General features: G+C 42.6%; 1 protein-coding gene across 4 annotated transcripts in view; it reads left to right on the top strand.

Annotated features, from left to right (window-relative positions):
* Pcyt1b (phosphate cytidylyltransferase 1B, choline) overlaps positions 1-27882 on the top strand; it is a 70830-nt gene that overhangs the window by 29224 nt on the left and 13724 nt on the right. For all 4 annotated transcript variants that reach the window (XM_075958890.1, XM_075958889.1, XM_075958888.1 and 1 more), the window contains exons 3-7: positions 4777-4893; positions 15961-16112; positions 18381-18459; positions 24045-24187; positions 27093-27281. In XM_075958890.1, the coding sequence (XP_075815005.1) occupies positions 4777-4893; positions 15961-16112; positions 18381-18459; positions 24045-24187; positions 27093-27281 (680 nt within the window). The remainder of the gene's footprint in view (positions 1-4776; positions 4894-15960; positions 16113-18380; positions 18460-24044; positions 24188-27092; positions 27282-27882) is intronic.

The raw sequence follows: 27882 nt of genomic DNA, 5'->3' as shown, positions 1-27882 counted from the left end.
GGTATTTCCGCTGGTCAGTGCCAGGGCTTCTAAACACTGGAGCCTGCGGCAGAATCACCAGGAGCACTTGTGAACGTACACAGGGCTGCGACTCCCCACTGACTCTGTTCACATGGGGTGGGACCCAAGGAGCCGCAGTTCTAACAACTTCCCAGCTAATGATGCTACTTGGGGAACACCTGTTGAGTAGTAGCACCGGGGGTCAGCTCCAGAACGCTGTAGAGTTTGACCCTCTGAGCCACAACACTCTGCCTCCTTTCTAAGGGCATTCCTCAAAAGTGCTGAGGTCATTCATCCATTTTTATACTTAAGTGTGTAAAGAATCCCACAAAGGGGCTGGAGAGATGGCTCAGCAATAAGAGCTCTTCCAGGGGACCCAGGTTCAACTCCTAGTGCCCACATGGTAGCTCCTAACTGTCTATAACTCCAGTCCCAGCGGATCTGATGTTCCCTTCTGACCTTCATGGGCACCTGCATGCACACGGTACACATACAGACAAGCAGGTGCACACACATAAATCCTATAATAAAAATAATCCTTGAAGGAGTTTCCCTAGTATCCACCATTCCTCTGACCTCAGACCAGGAATAAGGGGTGTCCACCTGCATCTTTAACAAACAGCCTGGAGGATACTTAAGTTGGCGCTTAGAGAGCACATACTGAGAAATACTGGCCCAGCAAAAAATGTCAAATGAGTTTCAAAAGAAAATTCGGGTGTGTAGGCTTTATATCACTCTGATAAACTACCTGAGGAGGAGTTAGGAAGAGGAAAGATTTAGTTCGGCCTCACCTCCTTGTTTCCACTACCTCCCAAGAGAATTGTGGTCTGGGAACCAGGCTTTCAACAAACGAGCTATGTGGGCCATGAGGGTGGGGGCAGGAGAGGTTAAGAAAGACTCAAATGGAAACAACAACGTGGCAAACAGAATTGACCTGAAGTTAAAGGATAAGATTCAAATGTGAGCAGAAAAGGACCTTAAGTTTCTGTTCTACTTGATAGGCTGTCCTGTCCCCTATCTCCTCTAATCTTTGAAAAATCCCAGAAGACTAGAGAACTGGTGTATGACATAACTGAGCAGACCTAGGACTTCCAATCCTTTTTGCCTCAAGCCACTACTTTAGCCAGTCGAAGGGCCTTCCAGGTGAAGTGCTGACCTCAGCTAGCCTTGGGGCTGAATGAAAACAGGCTCAGGCCTGGCGCTGGAGGCCAAAGGTGTAGGCCTAAAGCTGTGTGGATACAGCAGAAAAACAATGCTTTCATTGTAACTGTTTGCTCTGCATTTTCAACTTCTCTCAACTCTCTCTCTCTGTCTCTCTCTCTCTCTCTGTCTCTGTCTCTCTCCCCCCACCCTCCTTCCCTCCGTCTTTGGCCCTCTCTTCCTTTCCCATTCCCCACCCCCCCCCTTTGAAGAGACCAGGAAACCAGGTTCCTCTCTTTGCCTTAGGAGTTTCCCAGTCAGGAAGTTGCTGACACATTGCAATTTTAAAAAGTGATCTTACTGCAAAATCAACTCTGCAGATAGTCTTCAAATTTACTAAATGGCCTTTTCCCCAGTAATTATGTCATCTTTCTTCACTTTTCTTCCTCTCTGCTTCCTGAATTCATTTATCCTGATCACCTCTGAATCATTAACAAAAAACTTCCACAAAACTGCCATCTGCTTTCTTGTGGCATTTAGATCTTAAAACAAATTTTCCTCAATTGAATCGCAATTGAATAAGAGCATTGAAATCTGAGCTCCCTCATTAGACAGTTTGTTATTTCAGGGCATTTTCTGTTTTACTGCGACTTATTTAGAATACAGTATAATCCTGCGAAAGCAATTCTGTTTGTTCAAAATAGGATATAATTGAAAATAGTTGCAGTTCTCAATTTGACATAAAAATCTCCATATTTTTTATTGGAGAAATTTAATTTATTAGCAACATTATACCATCTGAATCTATTAATGTAATATTTCTTTATGTTCTAAATTAATGAGGTTGGGTTACATCAATAACTAATCACAATTTTAAATCTAAATCCTAAATCATTTAATAGAACTTTGCAATGGTTCCTTTTTTTTTTGATTCCTCATTTTTTTTTTTTTTGGTGTGTGGTGCTGAAGTTTGAACTCAGGCCCTTGTGCATGCGAAGCAGGCACTCTACAATGAGGCCATACTCCATCCCTTAAATATTTTATTTGATAGCATTAATATAATAAATGCTTATATTTTTAAAAGCCAGTAGGATTCTTAGGTTTATACAGAAAATCAGCAGGCTGGTGAGATGATTCATTCGGTAAAAATATTTGCTGCATTGTCATGATGACTGATTTTGAGCCCTGAAACCCAGTAGGAGTGAACTGATTTCTGACATTATCCTCTCACTTCCACATGCACACTGTGACATGCATCCATGTACTCTCTCCTTTTGCCTCCTACTCCTTCCTCTTCCCCACTCCTCCTCCTTGGCCATCAGGATGATGATACCAAAGAACAACAACACTCTTCCTCCATTTTGTGCCTACTTTATACACTATGTTGGTGAAACCCAACCACTCAGCATTAGAAGGAAAAATGGGTCTCTGGTCTGGCTCAGCAATAGCATCCTACAGGACTAGAAAAGACTAGAGTACTGATTGGTTGTTTCTAACCCAGAGCACCAACCCTATATACAGCCTATATACAAAATTGATACATTGACTGCCTTCTCTTTTGGGCCACATTCCCCTTTTCTCTCTCCTTCTCTTTTTAAATTATAAACTGGTTGACCTTTTAGCTCAGGCTTCTTATTAACTCTTATATCTTACATTAACCCATAATTCTTGTCTGTGTTAGCCACATGGTGTGGTACCTTTTCTAAGTAGGGCATTCTCATCTTGTTTCCTCTATGTCTGGGTGATGACTCCCCTTTTCTCTTATACCACAAAATGCTGGGACACATTTTGCCTTCTGAGGTGAAATGAGCCTATTTCTGGCATGAAAACATTCCCATCACAGCTCACTTAAGCCACCAATAGACAGAAAACTGAGCAACAATCTGAGCACAGAGTAGATACCAAACCATCACTGTCTTTGAGAACAGGACTCAGGTCTTTCTTCAAGTTCTTCCATTCCTGAGGCCTTGATGTTCCCAACAAATATGTGAGAAAGTGTAGGAACTTTAAAAGCTATATCCAAATAAACATGGTTGCATGTGGTGGCACTTGCCTTTATCCCAGCACTCAGGAGGAAAAGAGAGACACATCTTTGTGAGTTCAAAGCCAGTCTGGTCTGCACAGTGAGTTCCAAGCCAACCAAGCTTCCATAGAAAAATCCCATCTAAAAAATTAACATGAGGGCTGGAGAGATGGCTCAGAGGTTAAGAGCACTGGCTCCTCTTCCAGAGGTCCTGAGTTCAATTCCCAGAAACCACATGGTGGCTCACAACCATCTGTACTGAGATCTGGCGCCCTCCTCTGGTGTGTGGGCATACATCAAGGCAGAATGTTGTATACATAATAAATAAATAAATCTATAAAAAATTAACATGAAAAACAGAGTTTGCAGAGAAAAATTAGAAGCCTGTTCTTACCCCGCCACTGCCATCATCCAAGGGACAGAGCCTGTATGAAATAAAGCCTCAGATACAAATGAGAGGGGAGGGAACTTCAAAAAGACCATATTCTACATGGTTGGATACTTTGGGGTCTCTGTTCAGCACATTAGTTCACTACCATTCTTTTTTTAAAAATATTTTATTTATTTATTATGTATACAATATTTTCCTACACACTAGAAGAGGCACCTGATCTCATTATAGGTGGTTGTGAGTCACCATGTGGTTACTGAGACTTGACTTGGGACCCCTGGAAGAGCAGTCAGTGCTCTTAACCTCTGAGCTATCTCTCCAGCCCTTCACTTCCATTCTTGAGGGTGATTTTTCCTTTCTTAATAATCATCTATTTCTATTCCGTTCTCCACTTAAAATGCATGACTACTTCTCCATCCATCTTCCTGGTGGCTGACAGGATTTCCCCCTAAACTCTAAATTATCCTCAGGTCTCCTTCCAAGTTATTTCTATAATCTTTAATTGACAAGATAAAGAACTCTAAAAGGGAATTTCAGTTTTCCCAATAACAGGTAGACTCCACTGGTTCAGATATTGGTGTGGGATAAGGCTCTTGTACACTGTAAAGATTTGTCACTTGTATTAGTTTAATAAAATGCTGATTGGCCAGTAACCAGGCAGGAAGTATAGGCAGGGAAACCAGACTAGGAGAATTCTGGGAAGAAGAAAGGCAGAGAGTCAGTCACCAGCCAGATGTAGAGGAAGCAAGATGAGAATGCCTTACTGAGAAAAGGTAACAAGCCACATGACTGAACATAGATAAGAATTATGGCTTAATTTAAGTTATAAGAGCTAGTTAATAATAAGCATGAGCTAATTGGCCAAACAATTTATAATTAATATAAGCCTCTGTATGTTTCTTTGGGACTGAATGGCTACAGGACTGGGCAGGACAGAAATATTGTCAACAAGACATCTAGAGTCTATCTGAGGTGCAGAGAGCTGCCAGTGCTCTGTTTATCTTCCTCGGAAGATAACACTGTGTGTTGGGTTCTTAATTTTTTGTTGTATTTTGACACCTTTAGAAAAGTCTATTTTTAAAAAGTCAATTTCATGCACTAATGTTAAACTGATAACGTGTGGATATTGTGTCTTCTGTAGGCAAACTTATAGCACTGTACTGATGGAAGGTCTGGGACTTCCTTATCCTGCATTTGTGTTAACCGTCTCTTTCTTCCACAGTTGACAGGCCTGTTAGAGTGTATGCAGATGGCATATTTGACCTCTTCCACTCAGGTCATGCAAGGGCACTTATGCAAGCAAAAACACTGTTTCCCAACAGCTACTTGTTGGTAGGAGGTAAGAAGTGCATTTTTTTTTCTCCAGACCCTTCCTTATAATATGCTTCCTGAAAAATATCCCTTTCAGATGTCCATCAATAAAATCTGACATTGTTAATGTTTCAAGTTCAGCCTATACCTCCTTACTTGTTCACTACTTGAAATTTAAAATGACCTTTAAAACTATAGGAGAAATTACATCATGAGATTGTGTACCATTGTAACACACACACACACACACACACACACAGAGAGAGAGAGAGAGAGAGAGAGAGAGAGAGAGAGAGAGAGAGAGAGAGAGAGTAATGATACTGCCAAGGGTAGCCACCTCATATTTTCCATTAATGCCTTTCTACTGGTATTTGTGACATGATCCAATTAATGCTTCTAAAGTTTTCTAGAGGATGAAGGAAAAAGCAGTATTATTCTGATTTCAAATCTTGGAGAACTAGAAGGGTTTAGGATGATTGGTGGAGCACAAGTTGTTATCTATTTTACTAGTGTGTGACCTGTAGCACTTAGGACAGCGTCATGCTAATAAGAGAGGCCTATCTGTTTGTACAACTAAGTGCAGTGTAATAAGGAAATGGAGATTTATACATCCAGAGCATCTTGGTTCACAATGAAGGAGCTGACATACTTCTGAAGAGTATAGAAAGAGAAACATGGCTTGATGCGGACTAACATTTCATCCTCCAGAAGGCTTAGCTATTCCAGTTTTGGTGAGAATGTAGCATTTGACTGTGAAGACTTGCACGTTGCTTCTGTAGCTCTTGAAGCAGTACATCCGTTCATTGTGTTTAATTTCATATCCATCTGCTGGGATCAGTTTCTGTGGTGCTGCACTGGACTAGGCACTATAAACCTTGAGATCTCCAAGAGGGAAAAACACGTACAGCCAGGACATTCTAGCATCTAATATCATGTTATATTATGCAAGTATTAAACTACTTTCTTGTGATTTCAGAGGGAAAACTTGCAGATTTTGCTAAGGGTGCTAACCATGTGACTATTGGATGGAATTCTTTGACACAATGGTAAAAGCAATGGCTAATAGGCAAGTCATATGAAGGGACTCAAAGGAGAAACTATTTTGCCCCCACTTACCTTTGTCCTGTCTCCAGAGAGAGTATTGCCACTTGGAATCTTCTGGGCTACTGGAGCCCTGGGAAGACGTCTGCAGCATGTGGGCTCATGTCATTTAGATGATCTGAGTTCAGATGTGGTTTGGTATGGGTAGGTCACAATTTACTATGTGACCTGTGGGTCCACCAGAGTATGTATGTATATATATATATATATATATATATATATATATATATATATATATATACTTTGAACAATGTTGTGATGACATTTAAACTCTTTAACATTCCACACAGAGCCAGATATGCTGGTACATAACTGTAATCCCAGAACTGGGGAGGTTAAGGTAGGAGAATCATGAGTTTTAGGCTAGCCTGGGCTATGTAGCAAGTTGCAGGCCAGTTTGAGCTACTCAATAAAACCTGCATATCTAAAAACAATGAAATTTGGTTAAATAAAGTTGTTTCTCAATCACTTAAATGCCTCCAGTGGAATCTAAAAACTTTGAAGTGTGCCATTATACATTTACAGAATACAAAAAAGTAATTTTTGAATATTTTATAAATTTCCCCTTTTCTCCTCAAATTCGTTCTTGTCTGTAATATTCCTAGTGTGATACTTCAGTGCTTGTAAACCTTTAGTTGCCTCTGTCATAGTCTCTAGAAGAGAAATATGTGTGTATCTCAGAGCACAACCAAGTACCACAGAATGCATTTTCATAAGTGATCATTAAGCATAAAGATACATTTGATCAGCAATTTTGCCCTTAAAATGAATAGGATATTCTTATTTATGGATGTACCTGTGGGTGAACAAAACTTATTGCCAGACTGAGGCAAAGTATAACAAGAATGTTGTTTATGTTTCCATTACTGTACTAAGTATTGAAATATTGGTTCCCACAAATGTCCAGGTAGGAATGCAAGGAGTTGGTTAAAGTGATATCACTCAGCTCCTTGAAGTATTTTCCCTAACTCACAAAAACAATTTTATTATTATTGTCACAAAAGCAGTCTTATTTGTTTGTCGCAAAGAATGGACTGAAAATGGCTCTGACCTGCAAAGAGATTTGTTATAAGCTTTTAGAATCATTTGTTCTTTTCCCTCTATGGAAATTTATAACAATAGGTTTTATCAAGAATTATCAAATGGCTCTTAATTATCACCCTTATGTCTTTACTTGAAAGCAACTTATTCAAGCAGATACATGCAAAATGAGAGAGAAATGGAAGTATTGGTAATTGTGTTACACCATTGCTGATCTAACAATTGCTGAAAGAATGTCTTTTTATGTATTTACTTTTAAAACATTTTTTTAAAAAAAATCAAAGTGTTGGGGTTGGGATTTTAGCCTACTGAATTTGCAGAACATACCTTCTAATCTAATTGGCAAAATGAGTCCTGTAGACAGATTTTTCTTTGGGCCACCAGCTCACAAATCATGGCATGGAGACTGATTATTAATTATGAAAGCTTGGCCCTAGGTTAGACCTTTCCTCAACTCGCTCTTATAATTTAATTAACCCCTATTTTAATCTATGTTTACCTCGTGGCTTGGTTACCTCTGATCTGTACTATATATTTAACTTCTTTAGAGTTGGCATCTCTCTACCTCTCTTCTTCCCAGAGTCCTCTCTGTCCCCAGAAATCCCACCTAACCTCTTCCTGCCTAGCTGTTGGCCATTCAGCTTTTTACTAAACCAATCACAGCAGTTTATCTTCACAGAATATACAAATATTCCACAACAGAGCCCTTGCTATCAGATTTACTAAAATCTGGAAACCAACATAATGGCTTTTAATTCAACTATATTAATACATTCCAGGAAGCCTTATGAAAAAGACTGAGAAATGGTCATAACATATATTATATAAAATCATTTAAGATAAAATAATAAAATCAACAAATGTTATAAACAAGACAATGAACCAGCATCCTTAATTTTTTGCAGTGTGATACAATTCACAGATAAGATTATAGGGTATTTATACAAGGAGAAATATAGATTTTTTTAAAGAATTATTTTCCTATTTTAAAGATGTGTACATATATGTGGGGGTGGGGAAAGGAGTGTGCACCTGAGAGCAGGCACCTGTGGAAGCCAAAGGTGTTGCATGTCCCTAGAGCAGAAGTTACAGGTGTTTGCAAGCCCGGTTGTAAGCCAGGTGATGAGGATGCTGGGAATCAGGAGCAGTAGTTGGTTTTAACTGCTAAACCATCTCTCCATCCTGCTTGCCCCCCTCCCTCACCTTGGAGACAGAGTCTCACACGAAAAAATTTTTTTTCAGTTTTGGTTTTTAGAAACAGGGTTTCTCTGTGTAGTCCTGGCTATCCTGGAACTCGCTTTGTAGAAGAGGGTGACCTCGAACTCCACCTGCCTCTGCCTTCCTAGTGCCAAGGTTAAAGGTGTGTGCCACCACCACCATCCAGTGAGAAATATGTTTTTTAAAGTCATGTTATTCTGAGCTACGCATAGTGGTGCACACCTTTAATTCCAGCACTTTGGAGACAAAGGCAGGTGGATCTTTGAGTTTGAGGCCAGCCTGGTCTACAGAATGAGTTCTAAGACAGCCAGAGATTCACAGAGAAACCCTATCTCAAATAAATAAATAAACAAAACAAAGTAAAATAAAAGGCATGTTAGTCATTCTTTAAACAGTGTGTGTGTGTGTGTGTGTGTTATTGTAATGTTTGGCTTTCAGGAATAATTCCATAAAATCAAATATAAAAATCAGAAATAATTATCTTTATTAGGTACCATGATTAAAAGTTTCCTACCTATTTAAAGAGAGAAAGAGGCATATTACTAAAAACCAATTGTAGGTAACTTTATTTTTTATCATGAGGAGGTAGGAAAGAAACATTTTAGAAGATGAAATTCAGTAAAGTCTATCTCTAAATGAAATATTTTATGATGGGAATTAATAAAATAGGTTTTTATCTTCCTTTAAAATAATGCATGTAAAAGATAATGTAATGCATATAAAGATATACCCAAGCCTTTATTCCAGTGTATCTTAAAAATTTTACAATTCTGGAAATATCCCAGATATATTTTTGAGATCCAGCCCATACAGCTCTGGCTTATTAAAGTGATTTTGAAGTGAATAGCTGGAAAAAGTGCTTACTCTTAACTACAAGAGAAAAGCCATTTTTAGGATTCAATATGAGTGTTGAGAATAGCTGGCAAAAGGCTTACTGTTAACTACCTGAAAAAGCTATTTTTCACATTCAATATTTCTTTCCAGTGCTCCTTTTGCTTTTGAATTCCTGGACTTTGCCCCTCAAGATCCATGTGTTCTTTGATAATACATGAGAGAAGCAGAAGCAAAATTGTTAGGCCAAAATTTGCATCATTCTCCATTCTACTCTGTTTGCTTCCTAACACCAGCTTTCACCTGTAATAGAAATGTGTGTGGGAGGGAAAGACAAGGAGGCACTAGAGCAGTGGTTCTCAACCTGTGGGTCGCTACCCCTTCACAAGCTGAAGGACCCTTTCACAGGGAGTGCACAGCAAATAGCCTGTACCTCAGATATTTACATTGCGATTTGTAAGGGTAGCAAAGTTACAGCAAAAAAAAAAAATTGTATGGTTGGGGTCAGCACAACATGAGGAACTGTATTAAAGGGTCACAGCGTTAGCGAGGTCTTTAAGGTTTGTGCTACTGTGTTGCTCCTCTCCCTTTGCAACGCTCCATAGTGAGGTTTGCATGAGCCTCTTTCCTAGCTGCGATGAAGGCAGTTTCAGATCTAAAGACTTTCCCTGGCATATTCATTTTAAGAAATTATACTGCCAGAAGTTGATGTTCTGGACATTGGCTCCTTTAAAGCTCCCTGTTCTCAAGTACCCGGTCACCTCTGCAGGCCCTTGAGGCTCTGTGTACCCGGTACAAGGAGTCCTTTGTCTTCGATTACCTTTTCAGAGTGTCACAAGCTAACTTAACAGCAGACTGCTCTAGCCCGAGGGAAGTTAGGACACTGCAAGAAAAGCTATTCGGTATCATTGGTTGAATGGGGGACTCTCAAGTTTATGTGTGAACAAATAAAGAGGCTTGTGGCAAACTGCAAGGGTGGGTCCTACTAATTACATCTGCTGTTTCCTTCCCGGTGATACTAAGCTAAGGTTTCATTCACAAAACCACTGTGTTTGTCCAAGTACATGGACAACTTCTTGGTGGCAGTCTTTGGTGTTCAGCAGAAATTATTTATTTATTGTGTGTGTGTCTGTGCATGCATACCCATGTGGACATGTGTGCACCATGGCACATGTGTGGAGGTCAGAGGATCACTTGCAGGAGATGGTTCTCGCCTTCTACCATAGAGGTCTCAGGAATTGAACTCAGATTGTCAGGCGTGGCCTCAACTGCTTTTAGCTGCTGAGCCACTTCACTGGTCTCCAAAGGACCAGAAGCTAGAAATGCTGAGGTTTACTTTTCAGCTTGAGTAACAGACACTTCCATATTTTCATTACGATTACAATACTTGCATGTATAATTTTAAGCACACAACCAGTAAAGTTTGGAAAAATTTTTCTGTACAATCTTACCATGTTGGCAGCATTTTAATAAACTGAGAATATCTACTTACAAAGTACTGTTTAATCCATTTTTAACATTAAGGTGTAGCTCAATAAATTAAAATTTTGCAGCAAATAAGATTTCTTTAGGCCTAAACATTTTTCTTTTTTATTTATTTATTTATTTTTATTTTCTATGCATTGGTGTTTTGCTTGCATGTATATCTATGTGAGGGTGTCAAATCCCCTGGAACTAGAGTTGCAGGTGGTTGTAAGCTGCCATGTGGCTGCTGGGAATTGAACCTGGGTCCTCTGGTAGAACAACCAGTGCTCTCTTATCCACAGAGTCAAGCCTGAACATTTTTTTAAAGGGTAAGTCTCACCAAACACCAGCCTCTCCCTCAAGCAAAGGGAAGAACCTAAAGCCTGCACCCAGATGTGAACACTGATTACTAGAGACATTCATCCCACATCTCTCTAGGTTTTGCCACTAGCCCTGCTTCTTGTGGTTTCCATAGACATTTGACCTTTTGCTCACTGCTTGAAGGAACCTTCTCTTCTGTTACCTTCTCCCCTATACAAGTCCGCCAAGGAGCTGTAGCCAGGAAGCCAATGTCCTCCAGCATCCTGATCATTAGCACTTTGCCATGGGGTTTGTAGCCAGAACCCAGACAAGCAATTGGAGTTAGGGTAAGGGAAAGACAGCACAAAGACGAAAGGAATAGTTCTCCTAATGGCCCTATATTACTACTATTATTAATAAATGGCTAATATTTTCAAGCATCACTCTTCGTTCATGTGGATCATCAAACTGAGTTCTCAAAATTTCACCCTATTCCAAAGACCAGACTATTAGAAGAACTTTCCCTGTGGGAGAGGAGCAGAGCCGGGATTAGAATCCGAGTCTTTGGGGGTTCCAAATCCAAGTCCTATGCTATTTTTTTCTCCTGCAGGGTGCTTCACTGGGAGCACAGTGAGCTGCCGGGCTAGGTTAGCGGCAGCCGAGCTTCCAGAGAGTGCCATGAATTCATCCATGGGATCCCACCGCTTGGAGTCCTCCATCTGGTTGTCAGAGTACATTTGCCAAGGCTCAAGGACAACAATGCTGCTTTGGGCATAATTAGTGTTTAGACAATACGGGGTTGGCGCGCTCAGCTGCTTCTTGAGGTCACTCCCGAGTGTGAGAGAAGCTATGTGTTGCCACAAACAGGATGTTTGTTTTCTTTGCGCTCTATCGGGAGGCCATTATCGTGGGCGTGTAGAAGTCATATGAAACTGCTCAGGTGCAGTTCAAAAAGGGGGGATCTGTGCCAGACCTAGTTTTGGGCTCTCTGAAAGATAAAACTGACAGATCTGAAGTCCATTTCTACTCAGCATGATTCCTGATGGAGTTAGTATCTTAATAAAGTTCTGGGAGAATATTGAAAAACTCCTAGGTCTACTTGTAAATAGAATAGTGTGGCCCATATATGGTTCCTATGTATGGAATCAAAAGCTGACACAATCAGTGAGTCAATGCATAGTAATTATGGCCCTGCTACCTGCCCCCCCACACACACACCCTCTACTGCCTCTGAGCGCGTGGACCCTTTAGAGGCAAGCTGTTCTCTTCGCTCAAGTTGTTCCTATTATGCCTCAGGGGACTTGCACGTGTTATAAAGGATCAGAATCCTGTATGAAGCTTGTCAAAGACAAGCTGAGTGGATCTCACCAGAGACCCACGGAATTAAGACCCCCCGAGGAGCACGTGCGTGCACAGAGAGAGAGAGAGAGAGAGAGAGAGAGAGAGAGAGAGAGAATCTTTTAAAAATACTCATTAGATTTATTTAACCATGTAAAGAAGTGCTGCCTCTAGGTTACGCTGGCCAGCTAAAGAACATTCCATGATACATGTAGCTGTGGCAATATGCTACAACAGACATAGCCATTATAGACTGGTTTTCACTCCAGGGTGACTTTTTTTATTAAATTTATTTATTTATTAAGGATTTCTGCCTCCTCCCCGCCACCGCCTCCCATTTCCCTCCCCCTCCCCCGATCAAGTCCCTTTCCCTCATCAGCTCTAAGAGCAATCAGGGTTCCCTGCCCTGCGGGAAGTCCAAGGACCGCCCACCTCCATCCAGGTTTAGTAAGGTGAGCATCCAAACTGCCTAGGCTCCCCCAAAGCCAGTACATGCAGTAGGATCAAAAACCCATTGCCATTGTTCTTGAGTTCTCAGTAGTCCTCAATGTCCGCTATGTTCAGCAAGTCCGGTTTTATCCCATGCTTTTGCGGACGCAGGCCAGCTGGCCTTGGTGAATTCCCGATAGAACATCCCTAAAACACTGATAACAAGCAAATTGTTTGGTGGCGCATGCCTTTAATCCCAGCACTCGGGAGGCAGAGGCAGGTGGATCTCTGTGAGTTCAAGACCAGACTGGTCTACAAGAGCTAGTTCCAGGACAGGCTCCAAAACCACAGAGAAACCCTGTCTCGAAAAAAAAAAAAGCAAATTGTTTTCCCATTTGATTGAAAGGACTGTAAAATCCCACACACTGACAAAGGGAGCAATGTTGGCCCATAGGCAACACCCCTGCTAACTGCTTCTACTTTACTTCCTCTGGGGCACACTCAGCTGTACAGTCTTAAAGACTGCACCATGGCTTTGATGTTGGCCCTCTGTAAGTGACCAAAACAAAGTGGTTTTGGTCAGCTGACATTGACTCCTCTGAGATCTTCAAAACAGAGAGAAATGGCTTTCAGAGTCAAAGGGTCATTGTGAATTAATGGGAGATAAGTAAGTGATCACACCGGTATTTTTATCTTTTGAGACAGGGTCTCGGGATGTAGCCCAAGCTGAACTAGGGCCCACTATGTAGACCAGGCTGGCCTGGAACTCATAGAGATCCTCCTGCCTCTGCCTCCAGAGGGCTGACTCAGACACCATTCTATTTAATAAGCTCCATGCAGCGATGTTTTGATCACTTAAACTGCTACAACAGAAAGCATCTCAGGAAGTATTTACAGAGGATATGAACATATAGGAGCTATGTAGCTTTTTTGTGTGTATACCTCTAGATTCATTAGTCTCATGTGCATATGTGTTGTTAAAGTGTACCTGCTGATAAAAATTTATTTATTGAGCATCTTTATGCATCAGACACCGTTAATGTACTCAAGAAATCTTTGTTAAGAACCTACTATGGCCAGGCACTATTCATCAGAAGCTGAAACAGCCACACTGGCCATGGTGATGTACACCTATAATCCCCAAACCTTGAAGATTGAGGCAAGAGGACCTCAAGGTAAAAGTCAGCCTGAGCTACACATTGAGTTCCCACCTAAAAAAATAAAGTCTATACACTGTATAAAACAACTATTTGTGTTTGAGACAGGGTTTTGTTCTGTATCCCAGGCTGGCCTTAAATTCATGATCCTCCTGCCTCAGCCTCCCTGGTCCTGGGATTGTAGGTATATACCGCCAAACCCTGGCTAGACTCTATTTTCTATTGTTAATTTAGAGTATACCTACTTGTTTAAATAGCTTACTGTAAATCATTCTTCAGTCTTACATGGGCAGCCCTGTGCATCTTGTATTTACTGTGTCTCTTGGTTGCATCAAAAGGCAGAATCTAGTTATTGATCTGTACCATCTAAGTTTGTATAAATGCATGCATCAGTGTTTGCACAGCCGTGAAATCAACTAGCAATGCACTTCTCAGAACTTGCCCTTGTTATTAAGAGACATGACTGTTATTGACATAATAATTGTGTATATTTATTAGGTGCAATTTGATGTTTTGATCTATATGTACATGATAGAAATCAAGGTAATTATATAGCAATTATATCCATATGATAACATATCCATCACCTTACCTGTCTCGCTTTTTTTGTTGATGTTGTGAGGGTGTCTAGAATCTGTTTTAGCAATCTTAAAGTAGACCACACTTTATTATCAAGTGGTCACCTTGCAATGCATGAGATCCCTAAAATGTGTTCCTCCAGTCTAACTGAAACTTTGCATCCTTTGATCGAGAGCACCAGGGTCAGAGGAATATTTCCAGAAATGATAACTTGGACATTAGATGTGCGAAGGAGCTATAAAGGCAAGTTTTCTGGATGCCGAGCATGGCAGGTAGCTACTACTCTGTGGCCAGATTTGGTTCAGGGGACAGAACAGATTTAGTTCCAGAAAAAAAAAGTACTTTTGGCCGGTTGTGGTGGCGCACGCCGGTAGGATTTGCTGAAGGAGGCAGAGGCAGGAGGATCACGAGTTCGAGGCCAGCCTGGGCTACACATTTTTAAAAAAAAAAGTACTTTTGTCTGTAAATGTCACCTTAACCCTTAAGATCAGAGAGTTTACTATGTGTACATAATACTACAAAGGGTGGGAAAATTTCATTACAAGAAGCTGTGAGGGCAACTCTGACCAGTTTCAGCAAGATGCTCAGCAGGACCTGTACTTGTTGTGACCTTTCTTCCTGGTACACAGGGAACATTAGGAAATCTGACTTAGCTAACCAAAATGTAGGCGAGTAAGTATGATTTTTGTTTTGTTCATTTTAAAATAATTTTTTTTTTGAGACAGAGTTTCTCTGTGTGTAAATCTGGCTGTTCCGGAAGTCATTTTGTATACCGAGCTGGCCTCTAACTCATAGAGATCCACCTGCCTCTACCTCCCAAGAGCTGGGATTAAAGGCGTGCACTACCACCTCTTGGCCTAAAACATTTTTAATAAAGCTTCAAAAGATAAAAAAACCTCACTCCTTTCTAAGGCTGAAGGTAAAGGAAATGACTATTTCCATTTAAGGGCTTTATATCCGGGAAGGACGGGAAGTTATGGGAAGGCTGAACTCTGTTAGATCAGATCTTCTAGTGTATAATTTTCACCTCTCTGTTGTGTAGCTTAATGTGGAGTGACTGGATCTCTATCCAGGGACCTCTCTCTCTCTCCCTTTGCCTCCCTCCCTCCCTCCCTCCCTCCTGTGTGTGTGTGTGTGTGTGTGTGTGTGTGTGTGTGTGTGTGTGTGTCCCTGTCCTAACTGGGTTACTAAGTACAATAATTTTGTGAAAGAATTGGAATTGAAATTGATTGGTCCAGCCTTGATGCAGGCTTCTTGGCTCCTCTTCTCTCTTTCTGTTGTCTCTTCATCTGGTTCCTCATGGCCCTTTCATTTCTGAATAATAACATTCACCAAAGGGTGAGCTAGGAGGAGGAAAAGATAGTAAAGTCACATTAGATAGCGTACAGAATAATTTTGATAAAGGCCTCAGAAGAGAATGCAGCTATAATTAGCAGTAAAACGAAACTCCGAATTCCTAGTGGATTTAGGTTTGCTTTCCTCTCATAATCCTTTGTTCCTATAACAACAAAGCGAAAACAGCCCAAGTTCACTGATGTTAGGCACCTAGTGAAAGCACAGTCCATTTGTTTTGCCTAAGAAACCAGAACGACCACAGGGTGGGTGGCAACAGCATTTAATACCTTTGCCTGTTTCAGTCTGCAGTGATGACCTTACTCACAAGTTCAAAGGTTTTACTGTGATGAATGAGGCAGAAAGATACGAAGCCCTGAGACACTGCCGCTACGTGGACGAAGTCATCAGAGACGCACCATGGACTCTCACGCCAGAGTTCCTGGAAAAACACAAGGTACCGCTCTTCCTTCCATGTTCTTCCAGGAGCCAGATTAGGGGCTCTGGCTCTGTAACTGAGCCTGCAGGAAACCTGGAGACTCTCCCAGTTTCTGAAAGGGGAAGCTTTAGGAGCTGACATGTGGCGTCACTTGATGTAACACTTCTCTTTTGTCCGGAGCTAAGGATTGCCATCTTTTCCTTGCCTTGGGTGCAGGTATTAGAGCCAGGCTAGCCAGGTCCAATACTGCCTCCCTCTTTCTCTAAAGAACCATGAGCAAGATTCTTAGCCACTCTGGACTCTGCCACTTCATCTGCAGAACTGCATGAGACTTCTGTCCTCCTTGTGGTACCATTTGAAGGAGCTAATGAAAAAAAATCCAAGTAAAATACTTGGAAAGCTGGCTGTCCATGGCAGGCGCTCCAAGGATGCCATTGTTACTACCATCAACAGCATCATTGTTGGTACTCACACTTACGGGCATCCTTAGGCATGGAACAAATGTACACACATCTTACCTGGGAGGTCAGGGGTGAGGCTTTAAGGAAAGAACTGTATAGCAATGATTTTGTGACTCTGAGGTTCCTACTGACATAAGAATTTTATTAGTTGAAAACATGAGACATTCTTTTGATCTGCATCAAATTATGTTCTTTGTATCTCCCTCCCAGCCCCACACTAGGAGCTATTCTTTCCTTTTATAAGCAGTACAAAAAAAAATAAGATTAAGCTGTTCTAAGAATTTTCTTTTCTATTTTTAAATTTGCAATGCAGAAGAGAATAGAGAACACTGATAAATGTGCATGGGTAATAGCAGAGGAGACAATTTCCTGGTGAGAATGAAAAGAAAGGAGGAAAAACTACAATATGGTTTACTACCAGCAATCATACTTTTTTTACTTAGCATATATTGTATATTCAGTATATGACAGGCATTTTAGAGGATATTAATAATGACCATGCTGAATGTCATTTATTATTTACCATATACCCAGCACTATGCAGAGGACTTTGTTATTATATGAAGTGGGTTCGGTGTCATGGCTACCCTGAGTTGTTATTAATATGCACTGAAGAGGGGGAAGTAAGCTTGAGTATGGAGAGAGAATTAGTAACAACAAGGGTAATAAAATAGATATTGAGTGCTTGCCATGCATGGGTTTCTATTTTTAAGCACTGTTACATATCATTTAATACAGAAATTCTTCTTTGAATTTGCACCCCAAAGGGTATTGTCTGGAAGTATTTCGGTTGTCATTGCTAGGGAGTGCCACTGACCTCTAGTGGGTGGAGGTATGAAATGCTGCTCGGCATCTACCAATGTACAGGACACCTGTACACACACACCCAAAAGTTTACTTAGCCCCTGCCGGTATTGAGACCGAGGAATCCTAACTAACTTCCTCCTTCCCATTTATGGGTTTTATAACTTGTAAGTGCTAGGTAGGAATGATACCTTAGAAAATTAAAGTATTAATCAAAACTGCTTCTTGAGGTGGACTAAAGGCCCACAGTTAACAGCTTTAAAATCTGGGCAGAGAATGTTTACTTGGTGAGGTAGGAAACAGACATGAGGACTAGAGGAAAATTGTTCAAGAATGCATATGAGTTACTTGTCCCATTGTTGCCACAAAGTACCTCAGCAGAGCAAAGAAGAAAGGGAGGAAGGGAAGCAGGGAGGGAGAAAGGAAGGATTTATTTTGTAAAGTCCAGGGGATGCAGTTCCTCATGACAATGGATGGATGTGTGGAAGCAGGAAGCAGGAAGCAGCTGGCCACACTGCATCCAGAGTCAGGAAGCAGAGAGCAGTGAAAGCTTGGGTTCAGCCCACTTTCTCCTTTTCATTTGGTTCAGGAGCCAAGGCCAGAGAATGGTGCCACCCACGTTCAGGGTTGGTCTTGCCCCTCAGTTAACCTAACCAAGAATCCCCCCACAGACATGCTCAGAGATGTTTCCAGGGTGAGACTAGATCTTGTTGAATTGATAAAAAAAATTAGTCACCCCAAGAGGGCAGCCCACCTGACAACAGGACGGCTTGGAGAGGAAGTCCAGATGTAAGTTGGGGTCAACTCAGATGACAGGGACTGCTTCTGTGAGGCTGACCTTGAGGGGCTCTTGATGTTGTCACAGCAGCTCTGATGGAGACGGTCATGGCTTGTTATGCCCAGAGGACAGCGTTCTGGGGCCACATTGGGGTGGAGAGGGGAGGAGTCACCAGCCCTTTCCAAATCTCTAAACCTACCCATCCACGTCAGTGGTAATTTCCTGTTGGTCTTCCTTCACCAGATTGACTTTGTGGCTCATGATGACATTCCATATTCCTCTGCTGGCTCTGACGATGTTTATAAGCATATAAAGGAAGCAGGTGAGCCATTTTCCTGTCCACTACAGCACGCAGGCAAGCCTAAGACAACAGCTGCTCTGGGCCTACAACGTGTATATGCAGAGTGTTGGGACAGCCGCTGTCACCGGAGCAGCCAGGTCTGTACCATCCTCTTTGCAAGGACTCTCTCAGAACTCAGGAGAACTTGGTAAGAACTGGGGGCCTGCCATCTTTCAGTCGCAACCTTGCTAGCAAGGAGTTCAAAGAGAAGAGATCTCGTGCACTTCCAACTTGGAAAGCTGCAGAGAAGCTGAGAAAGAGCTGGCAGAGGGGAGGGAGAGAAAACCTGCTCGGTGCATGAGTCCCATCATGATGGGTCAGGGCATGGGGGACAAATACCTTCTTAAGGTCTGAGCTGCACGACAACTCTTCCTTAAAAACAGCAGCAGACACATAGACCAGGGATTGGGATCAGCTAAGAGACCCCCATGGTTAACTGCATTGCTGTTCAAGAGCTCCTCAGCATCTGGTAGTAGTTTCCTTCCCGGGTGAGTGGTCTCAGTAAAGGAGGAATAACAGCAAAATGACTCCCAAGGTAGTGATTTTAATAGATAGATAGATAGATAGATAGATAGATAGATAGATAGATAGATAGATAGATAGATAGACAGATAGATATATATAGATATTGTTTTTTTGAGACAGGTTTTCTCTATGTAATAGCCCTGGCTGTCCTGGAACTAGCTCTGTAGGCCAGGGTGGCCTTGAACTCACAGAAATCCACCTGCCTCTGCCTCCTGAGTTCTGGGATTAAAGTTGTGCATCACCACACCCGGCGATAGTGATTTCAGAACACTAGTTTTGTTCATGATTCTTGTGGGGCAGGGTCTTAACAGGAGCCTTGGCTGCATGCTTCTTTTATCTTTATCTTTTTTTTTGGAACAAACTCTTACTCTGTAGCTCCGGCTGGCCTAGAAACCACTATGTACATTTGGCTGGCCTAGAACTCCCAGAGCTGGCCTGTTCCTGCTTCCCAAGAGCTGAGATTAAAGGCATGGGCCACCATGCTTGTTGTTTTTATAAAATGTGGTACAGGGGATTAAGCCTAGAGCTTCCCATACACTGGGCAAACCCTCTACCACCTCTACCATAGGCTGAAAACTTTTTGCTTGACTCTTTCAAGCTAGATGCTGAAAGAAGGAGCTGTCCCCTAACTGTAAGCCAGGAGCTCAGCTCTGGTTGTCACTGGGGCACAAACACATTGTCTCCATGTTACTTGAGCTTCATGAAGGCTGGGAGCGACTGTCTAGAGAGCAAGCAAATTTAACGTTTCTATAAGGCTTCCTGTGGCCATCATCTATATAACCTTTTAAGTATAAGCAAGTCACTGAGGCTAACCCAAATTCAAGAGCAAAGGAGTGTGGGCCTCTTTTTTAGGAGTTAGTTTTCTATATTCTTCTTTTGTGTATTGTGTATCTCTTTCTAAAACATTTGCTTTCTTAAATTTATTCCTTGAGAGTTTCATACATGTATCCTATGTATCTTGATCATGGCCAAGCCAAATACTCTCCACAGCCTTCTAAGGCCCCCAATACTCTCATCTTCTACCTTCGTGTCCTCTTCCTGTTTAAAAACTGTAATCCACTGTGTCCAGTTGGTGCTGCTCATGGGGCCATGCAATGGAACATGGGTAGCTTGCCCATGTGACCCTTCACAGTTCACTTTCTGAAATGAAGAGTTAGGTGGCATTTTGTTTCCTTGGAAGTGCGGGCCTGAGACTAAGTAAGGGTATGTGACTTCGTTTGCACAGAGCTCCTTCCTTGTGGTCCCCGAATCTCCTCTACTGGCTCCTCACTGGGAGGAAGATCTAGTTGGGATATGCATAGAGAATGGCCATAGAGTAGCCACTGCGGAAGAGAGCATCTCAGAAATTATCTGAGCACCCACATGCAGCTTCTCTACTCTGCAGTCTATTTGGAAAGTCAAAAATCACTTTAAAAGAAGCCAGAGACATCATGGGTATAAATTAAGCAGTACAACATTGGGCTCTGTTTGTCAGAGCCGAGCGTCAGAATCCTCTAGCAAAGCTGGACAGGAAGATGGCGCCGAGACGAAATAGACTGTGAGGCCCACGTTACTCATTGTCATTCCGATAGTGCCTACTACTGTTGAAAGTTGCTTTATTAACATGTGCTTTGCTGCTTCTTAAAATAGCCTCCATAACCAAACGCTGCAGTTCTGAAAAGCATGATAAAAACGGTTCTCTGATCATGCTCATTACTGAATATTTTTAGCAGAGCAATAATTAGGATTTGGAGGAAGCTGGGTGCCTCATTATGTCAGCAGAGGGCTTGGCTTCTTTCAGAGCCCTACCTCTCAAGCAGCCAAAGCAAATCCCCCCAGCTCCAAATCTGCTCTCGTTACTCAGTCGTAAAGACCCAAGTCTCTGACTTCAGACAGGGCAAGATCGTATCCCTGGTGTCTAAGTGACTTGCTAAAATCAATTAGTAGCTAAAGAACCTTCACATTTCATCAGTCCTGAAGAAAGACAGGATAGGTTTTCCGCAGACAGTCTCCAACTGTTCAAATTCAGGTGAGGATGCTGTCTGTCCCAGACCTGCTGACTCAGGGGTCACACAGGGAGCCACCACCTGCCAAAGCCCTGCTCCCATACTTGGTTGAGTGGGAGTTCTCTTTGCCTCCCTGTGGCTATATGTTTGCGCTTTCTACCTTCCATTTCATGCATTTGGTTTCACTCTTCTAGAAAATGATCAGAGAAGTTTCAGGCCTAGTGGCCAACTCCAACTCTGTCCTCTGAGCCCTGGGCCAGAGTCCGATGCTCTGTCTCCAAGAGCAGCAGTATCACTCTGCTGTCAATGCTGTGAGTGTGCAGATGACATGTTTTTAAAGGTCCCAAAGGGACCCTGTGGGGCAGCCAGCCAGACGCACTCAGAGAGGATTGGCTTTGGAAGGATGCTCAGCATCTTCATCTTGTCACTCATTGAGCAACATAGTCTAATAGTGCCCGCTGGTCACCTGGTACGAGACTACCCAGGAAAGCAAGAAGGGTGTGGTCCTGTCCCTCCTACAGACCCAAGGCAAGAAAGACAGTTGCTAAGGGAGGTGTTTTCTCAAAGCCCTTGCAATATTTGAGGGAAAAGAGCAGCGGGGCTGACAAACAGGAAGATCTGCTTTGAGACTTGAGACGTAATTTCCTCGACACTAAACCTGAAGCCCAGTCGGTGACTAAGTTAAGCAGACAGAGACTGTGACAGACAGAGAAGAGGAGAGCTGATAGTTTTAGGACACTGAAGAAGTTTGGTGTCGCTAGAAACAGGCCCGGCTTCATAGACTTTTCACAGTTAGGGTTTCTATTGCAGTGAAGAGACACCACAACCATGGCAACTCTTATAAAGGAAAACATTTAATTGAGGTGGCTTACATTTTCAGAGGTTTTAGTCCATTATCATCGTGGAAGGAAACGTGGCGGCATGCACACAGACATGGTGCTGGAGAAGACAGAGTTCTACATCTTGATCTGCAGGCAACAGGAAGTGAACTGTGCTCCACCCAGAGTAGACCTTGACAAAGGAGTTCTCAAAGCCCACTGTGACACATTTCCTCCCACAAGGCTACACCTACTCCACACCTAGGCATATATCCTAATAGTGCCACTCCCTATGAGCTTATGGGGGCCAGTTACATTCCAAATGCCACAGCCTATAAGCAAAACAATCCCATTCCTTGGTAGAGTGCAGGAGCCTTGACTGAGGGAGTAAAGAGGAGAGGGGCTGGGAGATGAGACTAAGACGAGGAGGAAGCACAGGAAGGGACTGTGTAAGCTGTGGCAGAACCAAGTTAAAGGCTTTATTCTAAACATGGTAGCCAGCCAAGGAAGAGGAATGGGCAGGCATGCAACATGCATTTAGAAGGATGACTCTGTGTTTGTTGGCTGTGTGTGTTTAAGTGGACAAAAATGGCATCCCATGAGCTGGAGAGATGGTTCAGTGGTTAAGAGTGCATATCGCTCTTGCAAAGGACCTGGGTTCAGTTCCTACCATCCACGCCAGTCAGCTCACAACTGCTTGTAATGACAGTTCCAGGAATCATTTAGCCTTCCTGGGTACCTGCATTCATGGCTTGCATGCATGTACACACACACATGCGCGTGTACAGTCACTCACACACACACACACACAGTGGCATGACTAAGGATTGATTTCAAGGCTCTTGATGTAATCTTTGAGTAAGTGGTTTGGTTTGACTAAAGATGGAGAAAAGTGGTTGAATTAGGGAAGCATTTGAGGAACAGGTTTGTTGTTGTACATTGAGTGAAATCGGACAGTGGGGAAGAAAAGTGGCCCAGATGAGCCCGGATCACCTTGTCTAGCTAACTTCTTAGGTGAGGGAAACTAAGGCCAAGTGGCTTGCCTTCAGAGGTTTAAGTGACTTGCTGTAAACTGAGAACCCTTGATATGGACTAGAAAGATCTCAATTGCCAACACAAGATTTTGGTTGACAACAGAATTTTGAGCATGAATCCAGTTCTTACTGTGTTTGGAGCCATTAGAACTTGGCAGCCTTGGGCTTGTTTGTTTCTACTCTTTCCCACATATTCCAGATGACAGGGTCTTGGGTGGTGAAACCACCATGAAGAGTAGGCTATTCTTTTTTTTTCTTTTCTTTTCTTTTTTTTGGTTTTTCGAGACAGGGTTTCTCTGTGGCTTTGGTTCCTGTCCTGGAACTAGCTCTTGTAGACCAGGCTGGCCTCAAACTCACAGAGATCCGCCTACTTCTGCCTCCCAAGTGCTGGCGTGCACCACTACCGCCCTGCCAAGTAGGCTATTCTTAAAGGAGATAAGATCATCTAGCATGTCATACATACGTCCTTAGGCAGAGACTACAAAGACTCCTTCTTTTCCTGCGGGGATAACGTGAGGCAGAGTGAGGCAGACTTCCAGAAGGAAGAAGCTTTGCTGGGATCTGACTCATTCATTGACTCAGTTGTTACTATTCCTTCGCTCTGCATTTGCTGAGCCTCTTCCTGTGGACTGCTCTGGGCACTGGCCATGCGAAGGCAATTAAGACAAAACTGCATTCAAAATGTCCATTGCTGTTTTGATTTAAAGAAGCAAAAAATTAAAAAAAAATACAAAGAACACACAAACAAATGTCCATGTCTATATAGAGACAGGCATTAGACATTCGGTTTTGGTCACTCAAGATACCGTTGTCTTCCAAATGCTGGGAGTACTCTTGTTGATTTCAGCAAAGACGTCACGGACGTACAGCCTTGAAGGTGAACTGCCGAGGGTGAGGAAGAACTCTTGTGGATGGTGGGGGTGGGAAATGGGTGCCAAGGACAGAAAGGAAGAGCTGAGCGAGAGCAAATGTCAGGAGCCGGGTGAGTGGATGGTGTCTCCTGGACCAAGCCTGGGATGATGACCAAGCAGTGCCATGGTAAAGGAAGTATGTGGTATTGAGACTGGAAGACTCAGCTGGGGCCAGAAAAGAAGGCTTCTCTGGCTACCCAGAAACTCCAATTGTATCCAGCAAAAAAGGATCATTAAAGGAACGAGGCTGAATGAGGTGATCTTCCCTTTATCTTTTTATTCTTACTTGGACAGGCATGTTTGTTCCAACACAAAGAACAGAAGGCATCTCAACATCAGACATCATCACCAGAATTGTCCGTGACTATGATGTGTATGCCCGACGCAATCTTCAGAGAGGATACACGGCCAAGGAACTCAACGTCAGCTTTATAAACGTAAGTGCACCTCCCCGTGCACTCTGAGGGCCTTTGTATTATACTATCGTGACTGCTGTCTGCTGTGCACTGGGTGGTGCTCTTAGTGTCATTATTGTCTCATTTAATCCACATCAAAAACCCAATGGTGTGTTTTAGCTTTTGAGAGAGGGTCTCACTGTATTGCCCAGGCTGGCCCCAAAATCATGACCCTCCTGCTTCAGCTTCCCAAGAGCTAGATACACAGGCCTGCGCCACCACACCTGCCCGGCTCAGTAATGAAGGAAACCAGTGTCCTCCGAGGGAGCATGCGTCAACCAAGGGGCATAGGCAGCTTCACATTTTATAATGGAGCTTCCTTGCTTCCCTCCCCTGCCCCCCCGAACCCCTCTTTAGTTTTCAGATGTGGCAAAGGGTTTCTGGAACATCTGCCCCTTGGGAAAGGCAAGTGTTGTCTTCTCAAAGGAAAGGGAGGCGGGCGGAAGCGATGAGATGTTAAGCCAGGAGAAAATGCTTTCTTGTTTTAACGTTTTACAATTTTCATTTTATTAAGGCCTTACAGATGCTCATTAGAAACCTTAACAGCCGTTTTTTTATTGTCCGGAGAAATTACAGCTGCTTAAATAAAGCCTGAAGCCTTTGGCTTCCTTTTGTACTTCTCCCTTATTGTTCCCACAGAGCTGCTGTTAGGTTAATAATAGAGCGCTGTTAAAACAATCTTTAAAACAAGCAAAACAAGCTGTTACAAGGCAAAGAGAGGAGCTGCATGGTTGGGGGGATGTTAGTGAGTCTGGACAACTGAGGTTACCAGGCTTCCAAGGAGCCCATGATTTTGATCCAAACAAACGCTCTCCATGCATACAGAATTCCAGCCCCCAAATAGAGACTGTATTCTCAAAGGGTGATTTGTCTGCAAAAGGAGGCATTTATAATTATGTGCAGCTCTAATTATCCAGCATCTTACACAACTGATCATTGGTACCTTCAAAATAGGAGGGGCTCATTAATTGTAAGTCGGTGATTATTCATTGTCCCGATAAAGCAGGGAGTGTTGGACTTCAGGCCCCTCTAACTTCATACAAGCCAGGCAACAAAATGGAAAATGCCGGGTTCGAGTGGCACCCAAACACGTGGCTGAAAAGAATTCAGCTAACGTGATGATTTGGTATCTTAGAGAGAATAAAGCCCTGGTTATTTCAATAAATTAAACTGTCTGTTCTTTTAAATTGAATTCAGTCAACCATCCAAGCATAGCAAGCCATTTCCAAAAGTTATTGCTCACTCTCTTTAAATGGTCTTTAGATAAGCCACTTAGCTCAGGGAACCGTGAGGACAGTGGGGGTGTGCTTACTGCCTTTCTATGACAACAAGCCTGGCTGTAGCTCACAGAGGAAATTGAATGTGTTGGATGGGCGTGTAAATGAATCACAGAACCTCAGAAGTGGCAGAGACCTGATGAGGACCAGTCATCCAATCCATGTCCCTTGACTTTGAGATAAGGCAAACAGAGCCCAGAGAGTAGACAAGGCCAAGGGAGGGTGAGGGAGAAGTGGGGCGGCAGTACCTCTCCAAATCTCGTGCCTCACAGCCCGGTGCTCACTCTACTGTTATGTGCTGTCATTGAGCACTAAACAAAACAGCCATTTCCAGTGCTGAGCAAAACATGGAAGAACACGATATAAAGACAACAGCTAACACTTATCAAGAGCTGATCAGATGCCCATCTGAGTTTCTTCTTGCCTGCATTATCTCATGAAATACTTGCGGTAAGCCCACTGGTAATGGTAAATGTAATGATGCTATCCAACTTAGAGGTGAGAAAGCAGAAGTCTAGAAGATTAAACAGCTCATCTCAGACCACACTGCTGGTGACAGAAGACAGAGTACCTTCCTGTAGCACATAGGTGTGATCGTATAGCTCAGTAGCAACACACACCGCTCATAGCCAACCCTACCCTGAGGTTGCAACGCAGTTTTGAAAGGTCTAAATTGGGGAATTCTGACCTAGTTTCATAATATTTGAAGTATTTTTTTTACAAAATTCTAAAGTACAAAAAGAAAAAAATAAAGGAGACAATATATTGAGATTTCAAAAGGGAAGACCCTTTGTGTGATATTATGTTTGTCACTGAGATAAAATGTAGGGGATGTAGATAAATGTCCGTGGTGCTTTATGACAACAACGGAACCAACACACGCGAAACAAATGCCAGGTTTTGAGCCACACATCTGCATGCGTGACCTTACCTGACTGTCACAACAGCCCTGGGAGGCAGGGATGGTATCACCCCATTACTGATGAGAAAACTGAAGCTCAGAGGTGACTACTGTTTTGCTCAACACAATATGGTTTCCTGGAACATAGGTAGACAACATCCTTGTATAAAGTCTCTAAGCACAAAATCCAGAGAAGCGATCAAAATAAAAGCTTTCTTTATAGCCAAGGAAACCAATGCAGTTTAATTGGCCTCATAAAAACTATGATGACAATTTTAGCATGAGGCATAGGTCCTAAATCCAGTCGGTGGACAACTTAACATAAACAGTATTGGTTTTAGCGCTACCCTAGTAAAACAGAATTCTCAGGCAGACCCTGATCAACCATTCTTTATACAATGCATCATTTTATCTATGTTCCAAAAGAACTGAGTATGGGTATTTGCTCAATGAAGGGTAGTTCTGTGGTCCTGTATTCTGTTCTCATACAATTTCAACTCACAGATGTTGGGTACAGTACGTTTGTACTTCCCTTTATAGATCCAAATAGAATGATGTGTAAGACATGCTTGGGAAAGTCTAGCTCTTGGGGAAAATGACATCTACCCTTTACATTAGGAGCAAACCCAACTTGATATAAAACATAACTAATAGAGATGGACTTCCCTGCTGTCCTCTTGAAACAATCTATCCTGTTGATTTTTACCAGGAGAAGAAGTACCGTTTCCAGAACCAGGTGGACAAGATGAAGGAGAAGGTCAAGAATGTGGAGGAAAGATCAAAGGAATTTGTTAACAGAGTAGAGGAGAAGAGTCACGACCTAATTCAAAAGTGGGAAGAAAAATCAAGAGAGTTCATAGGCAACTTCCTGGAACTGTTTGGGCCAGATGGCGCATGGGTATGTAGCTATTTTAATTGGCATTGACCTAGCAGGTATTTTCAGCTTATCTTCCTTGCATGGAGCTACTCAAGGATGTCCCTTATCCGGTGGCCTCTGCTCAGACACCATCTCAAGTCACTCCAAGGCTATGTCTATATTCAGTTACTGATTCATCCCTCAGAATGGTGCCAAATGGCACACGAAGTGGGGTCTTCTCTGTTTCTGTTTTCAGAACCTGGAAGGCATTCACTTGCCTTTGAGTGTCTTGTGTTGCAGATGTTGGTCTTGTAGTTCATCCCAGCCTTCCAGCTGGAGGTGATGCAAAGCTTAGGGCTAAAGGTAACGTGAGTCACTGCAACATGGGGCTTGTGTTGGAAGTCAAGTCCAAGGGCTCTTAGCTCAACTGTAGGCATTCGTGTTGGGGGAGGTGTTGTATTAAATTTTCCGGGAGAGACATGAAAAAACATGTACTCACCCCAGATAGAGTACCAATGACAGACCAAAGTAACGACTCGGCTCAATTCTGGCTTGCTGAAACAATGAGTTCATCAGGTTTAACGAGAATGAGTGAGGGCTTACTAACAGGTATGTGAATGACTTCAAGACATGTACATCAGCC

The sequence above is a fragment of the Microtus pennsylvanicus genome, chromosome X, assembly GCF_037038515.1.
Source record: "Microtus pennsylvanicus isolate mMicPen1 chromosome X, mMicPen1.hap1, whole genome shotgun sequence".
Lineage (NCBI taxonomy): Eukaryota > Metazoa > Chordata > Mammalia > Rodentia > Cricetidae > Microtus > Microtus pennsylvanicus.
The sequence above is the reverse complement of the archived record's forward strand: the minus strand, read 5'-3'. Positions and strand labels throughout refer to the sequence as shown.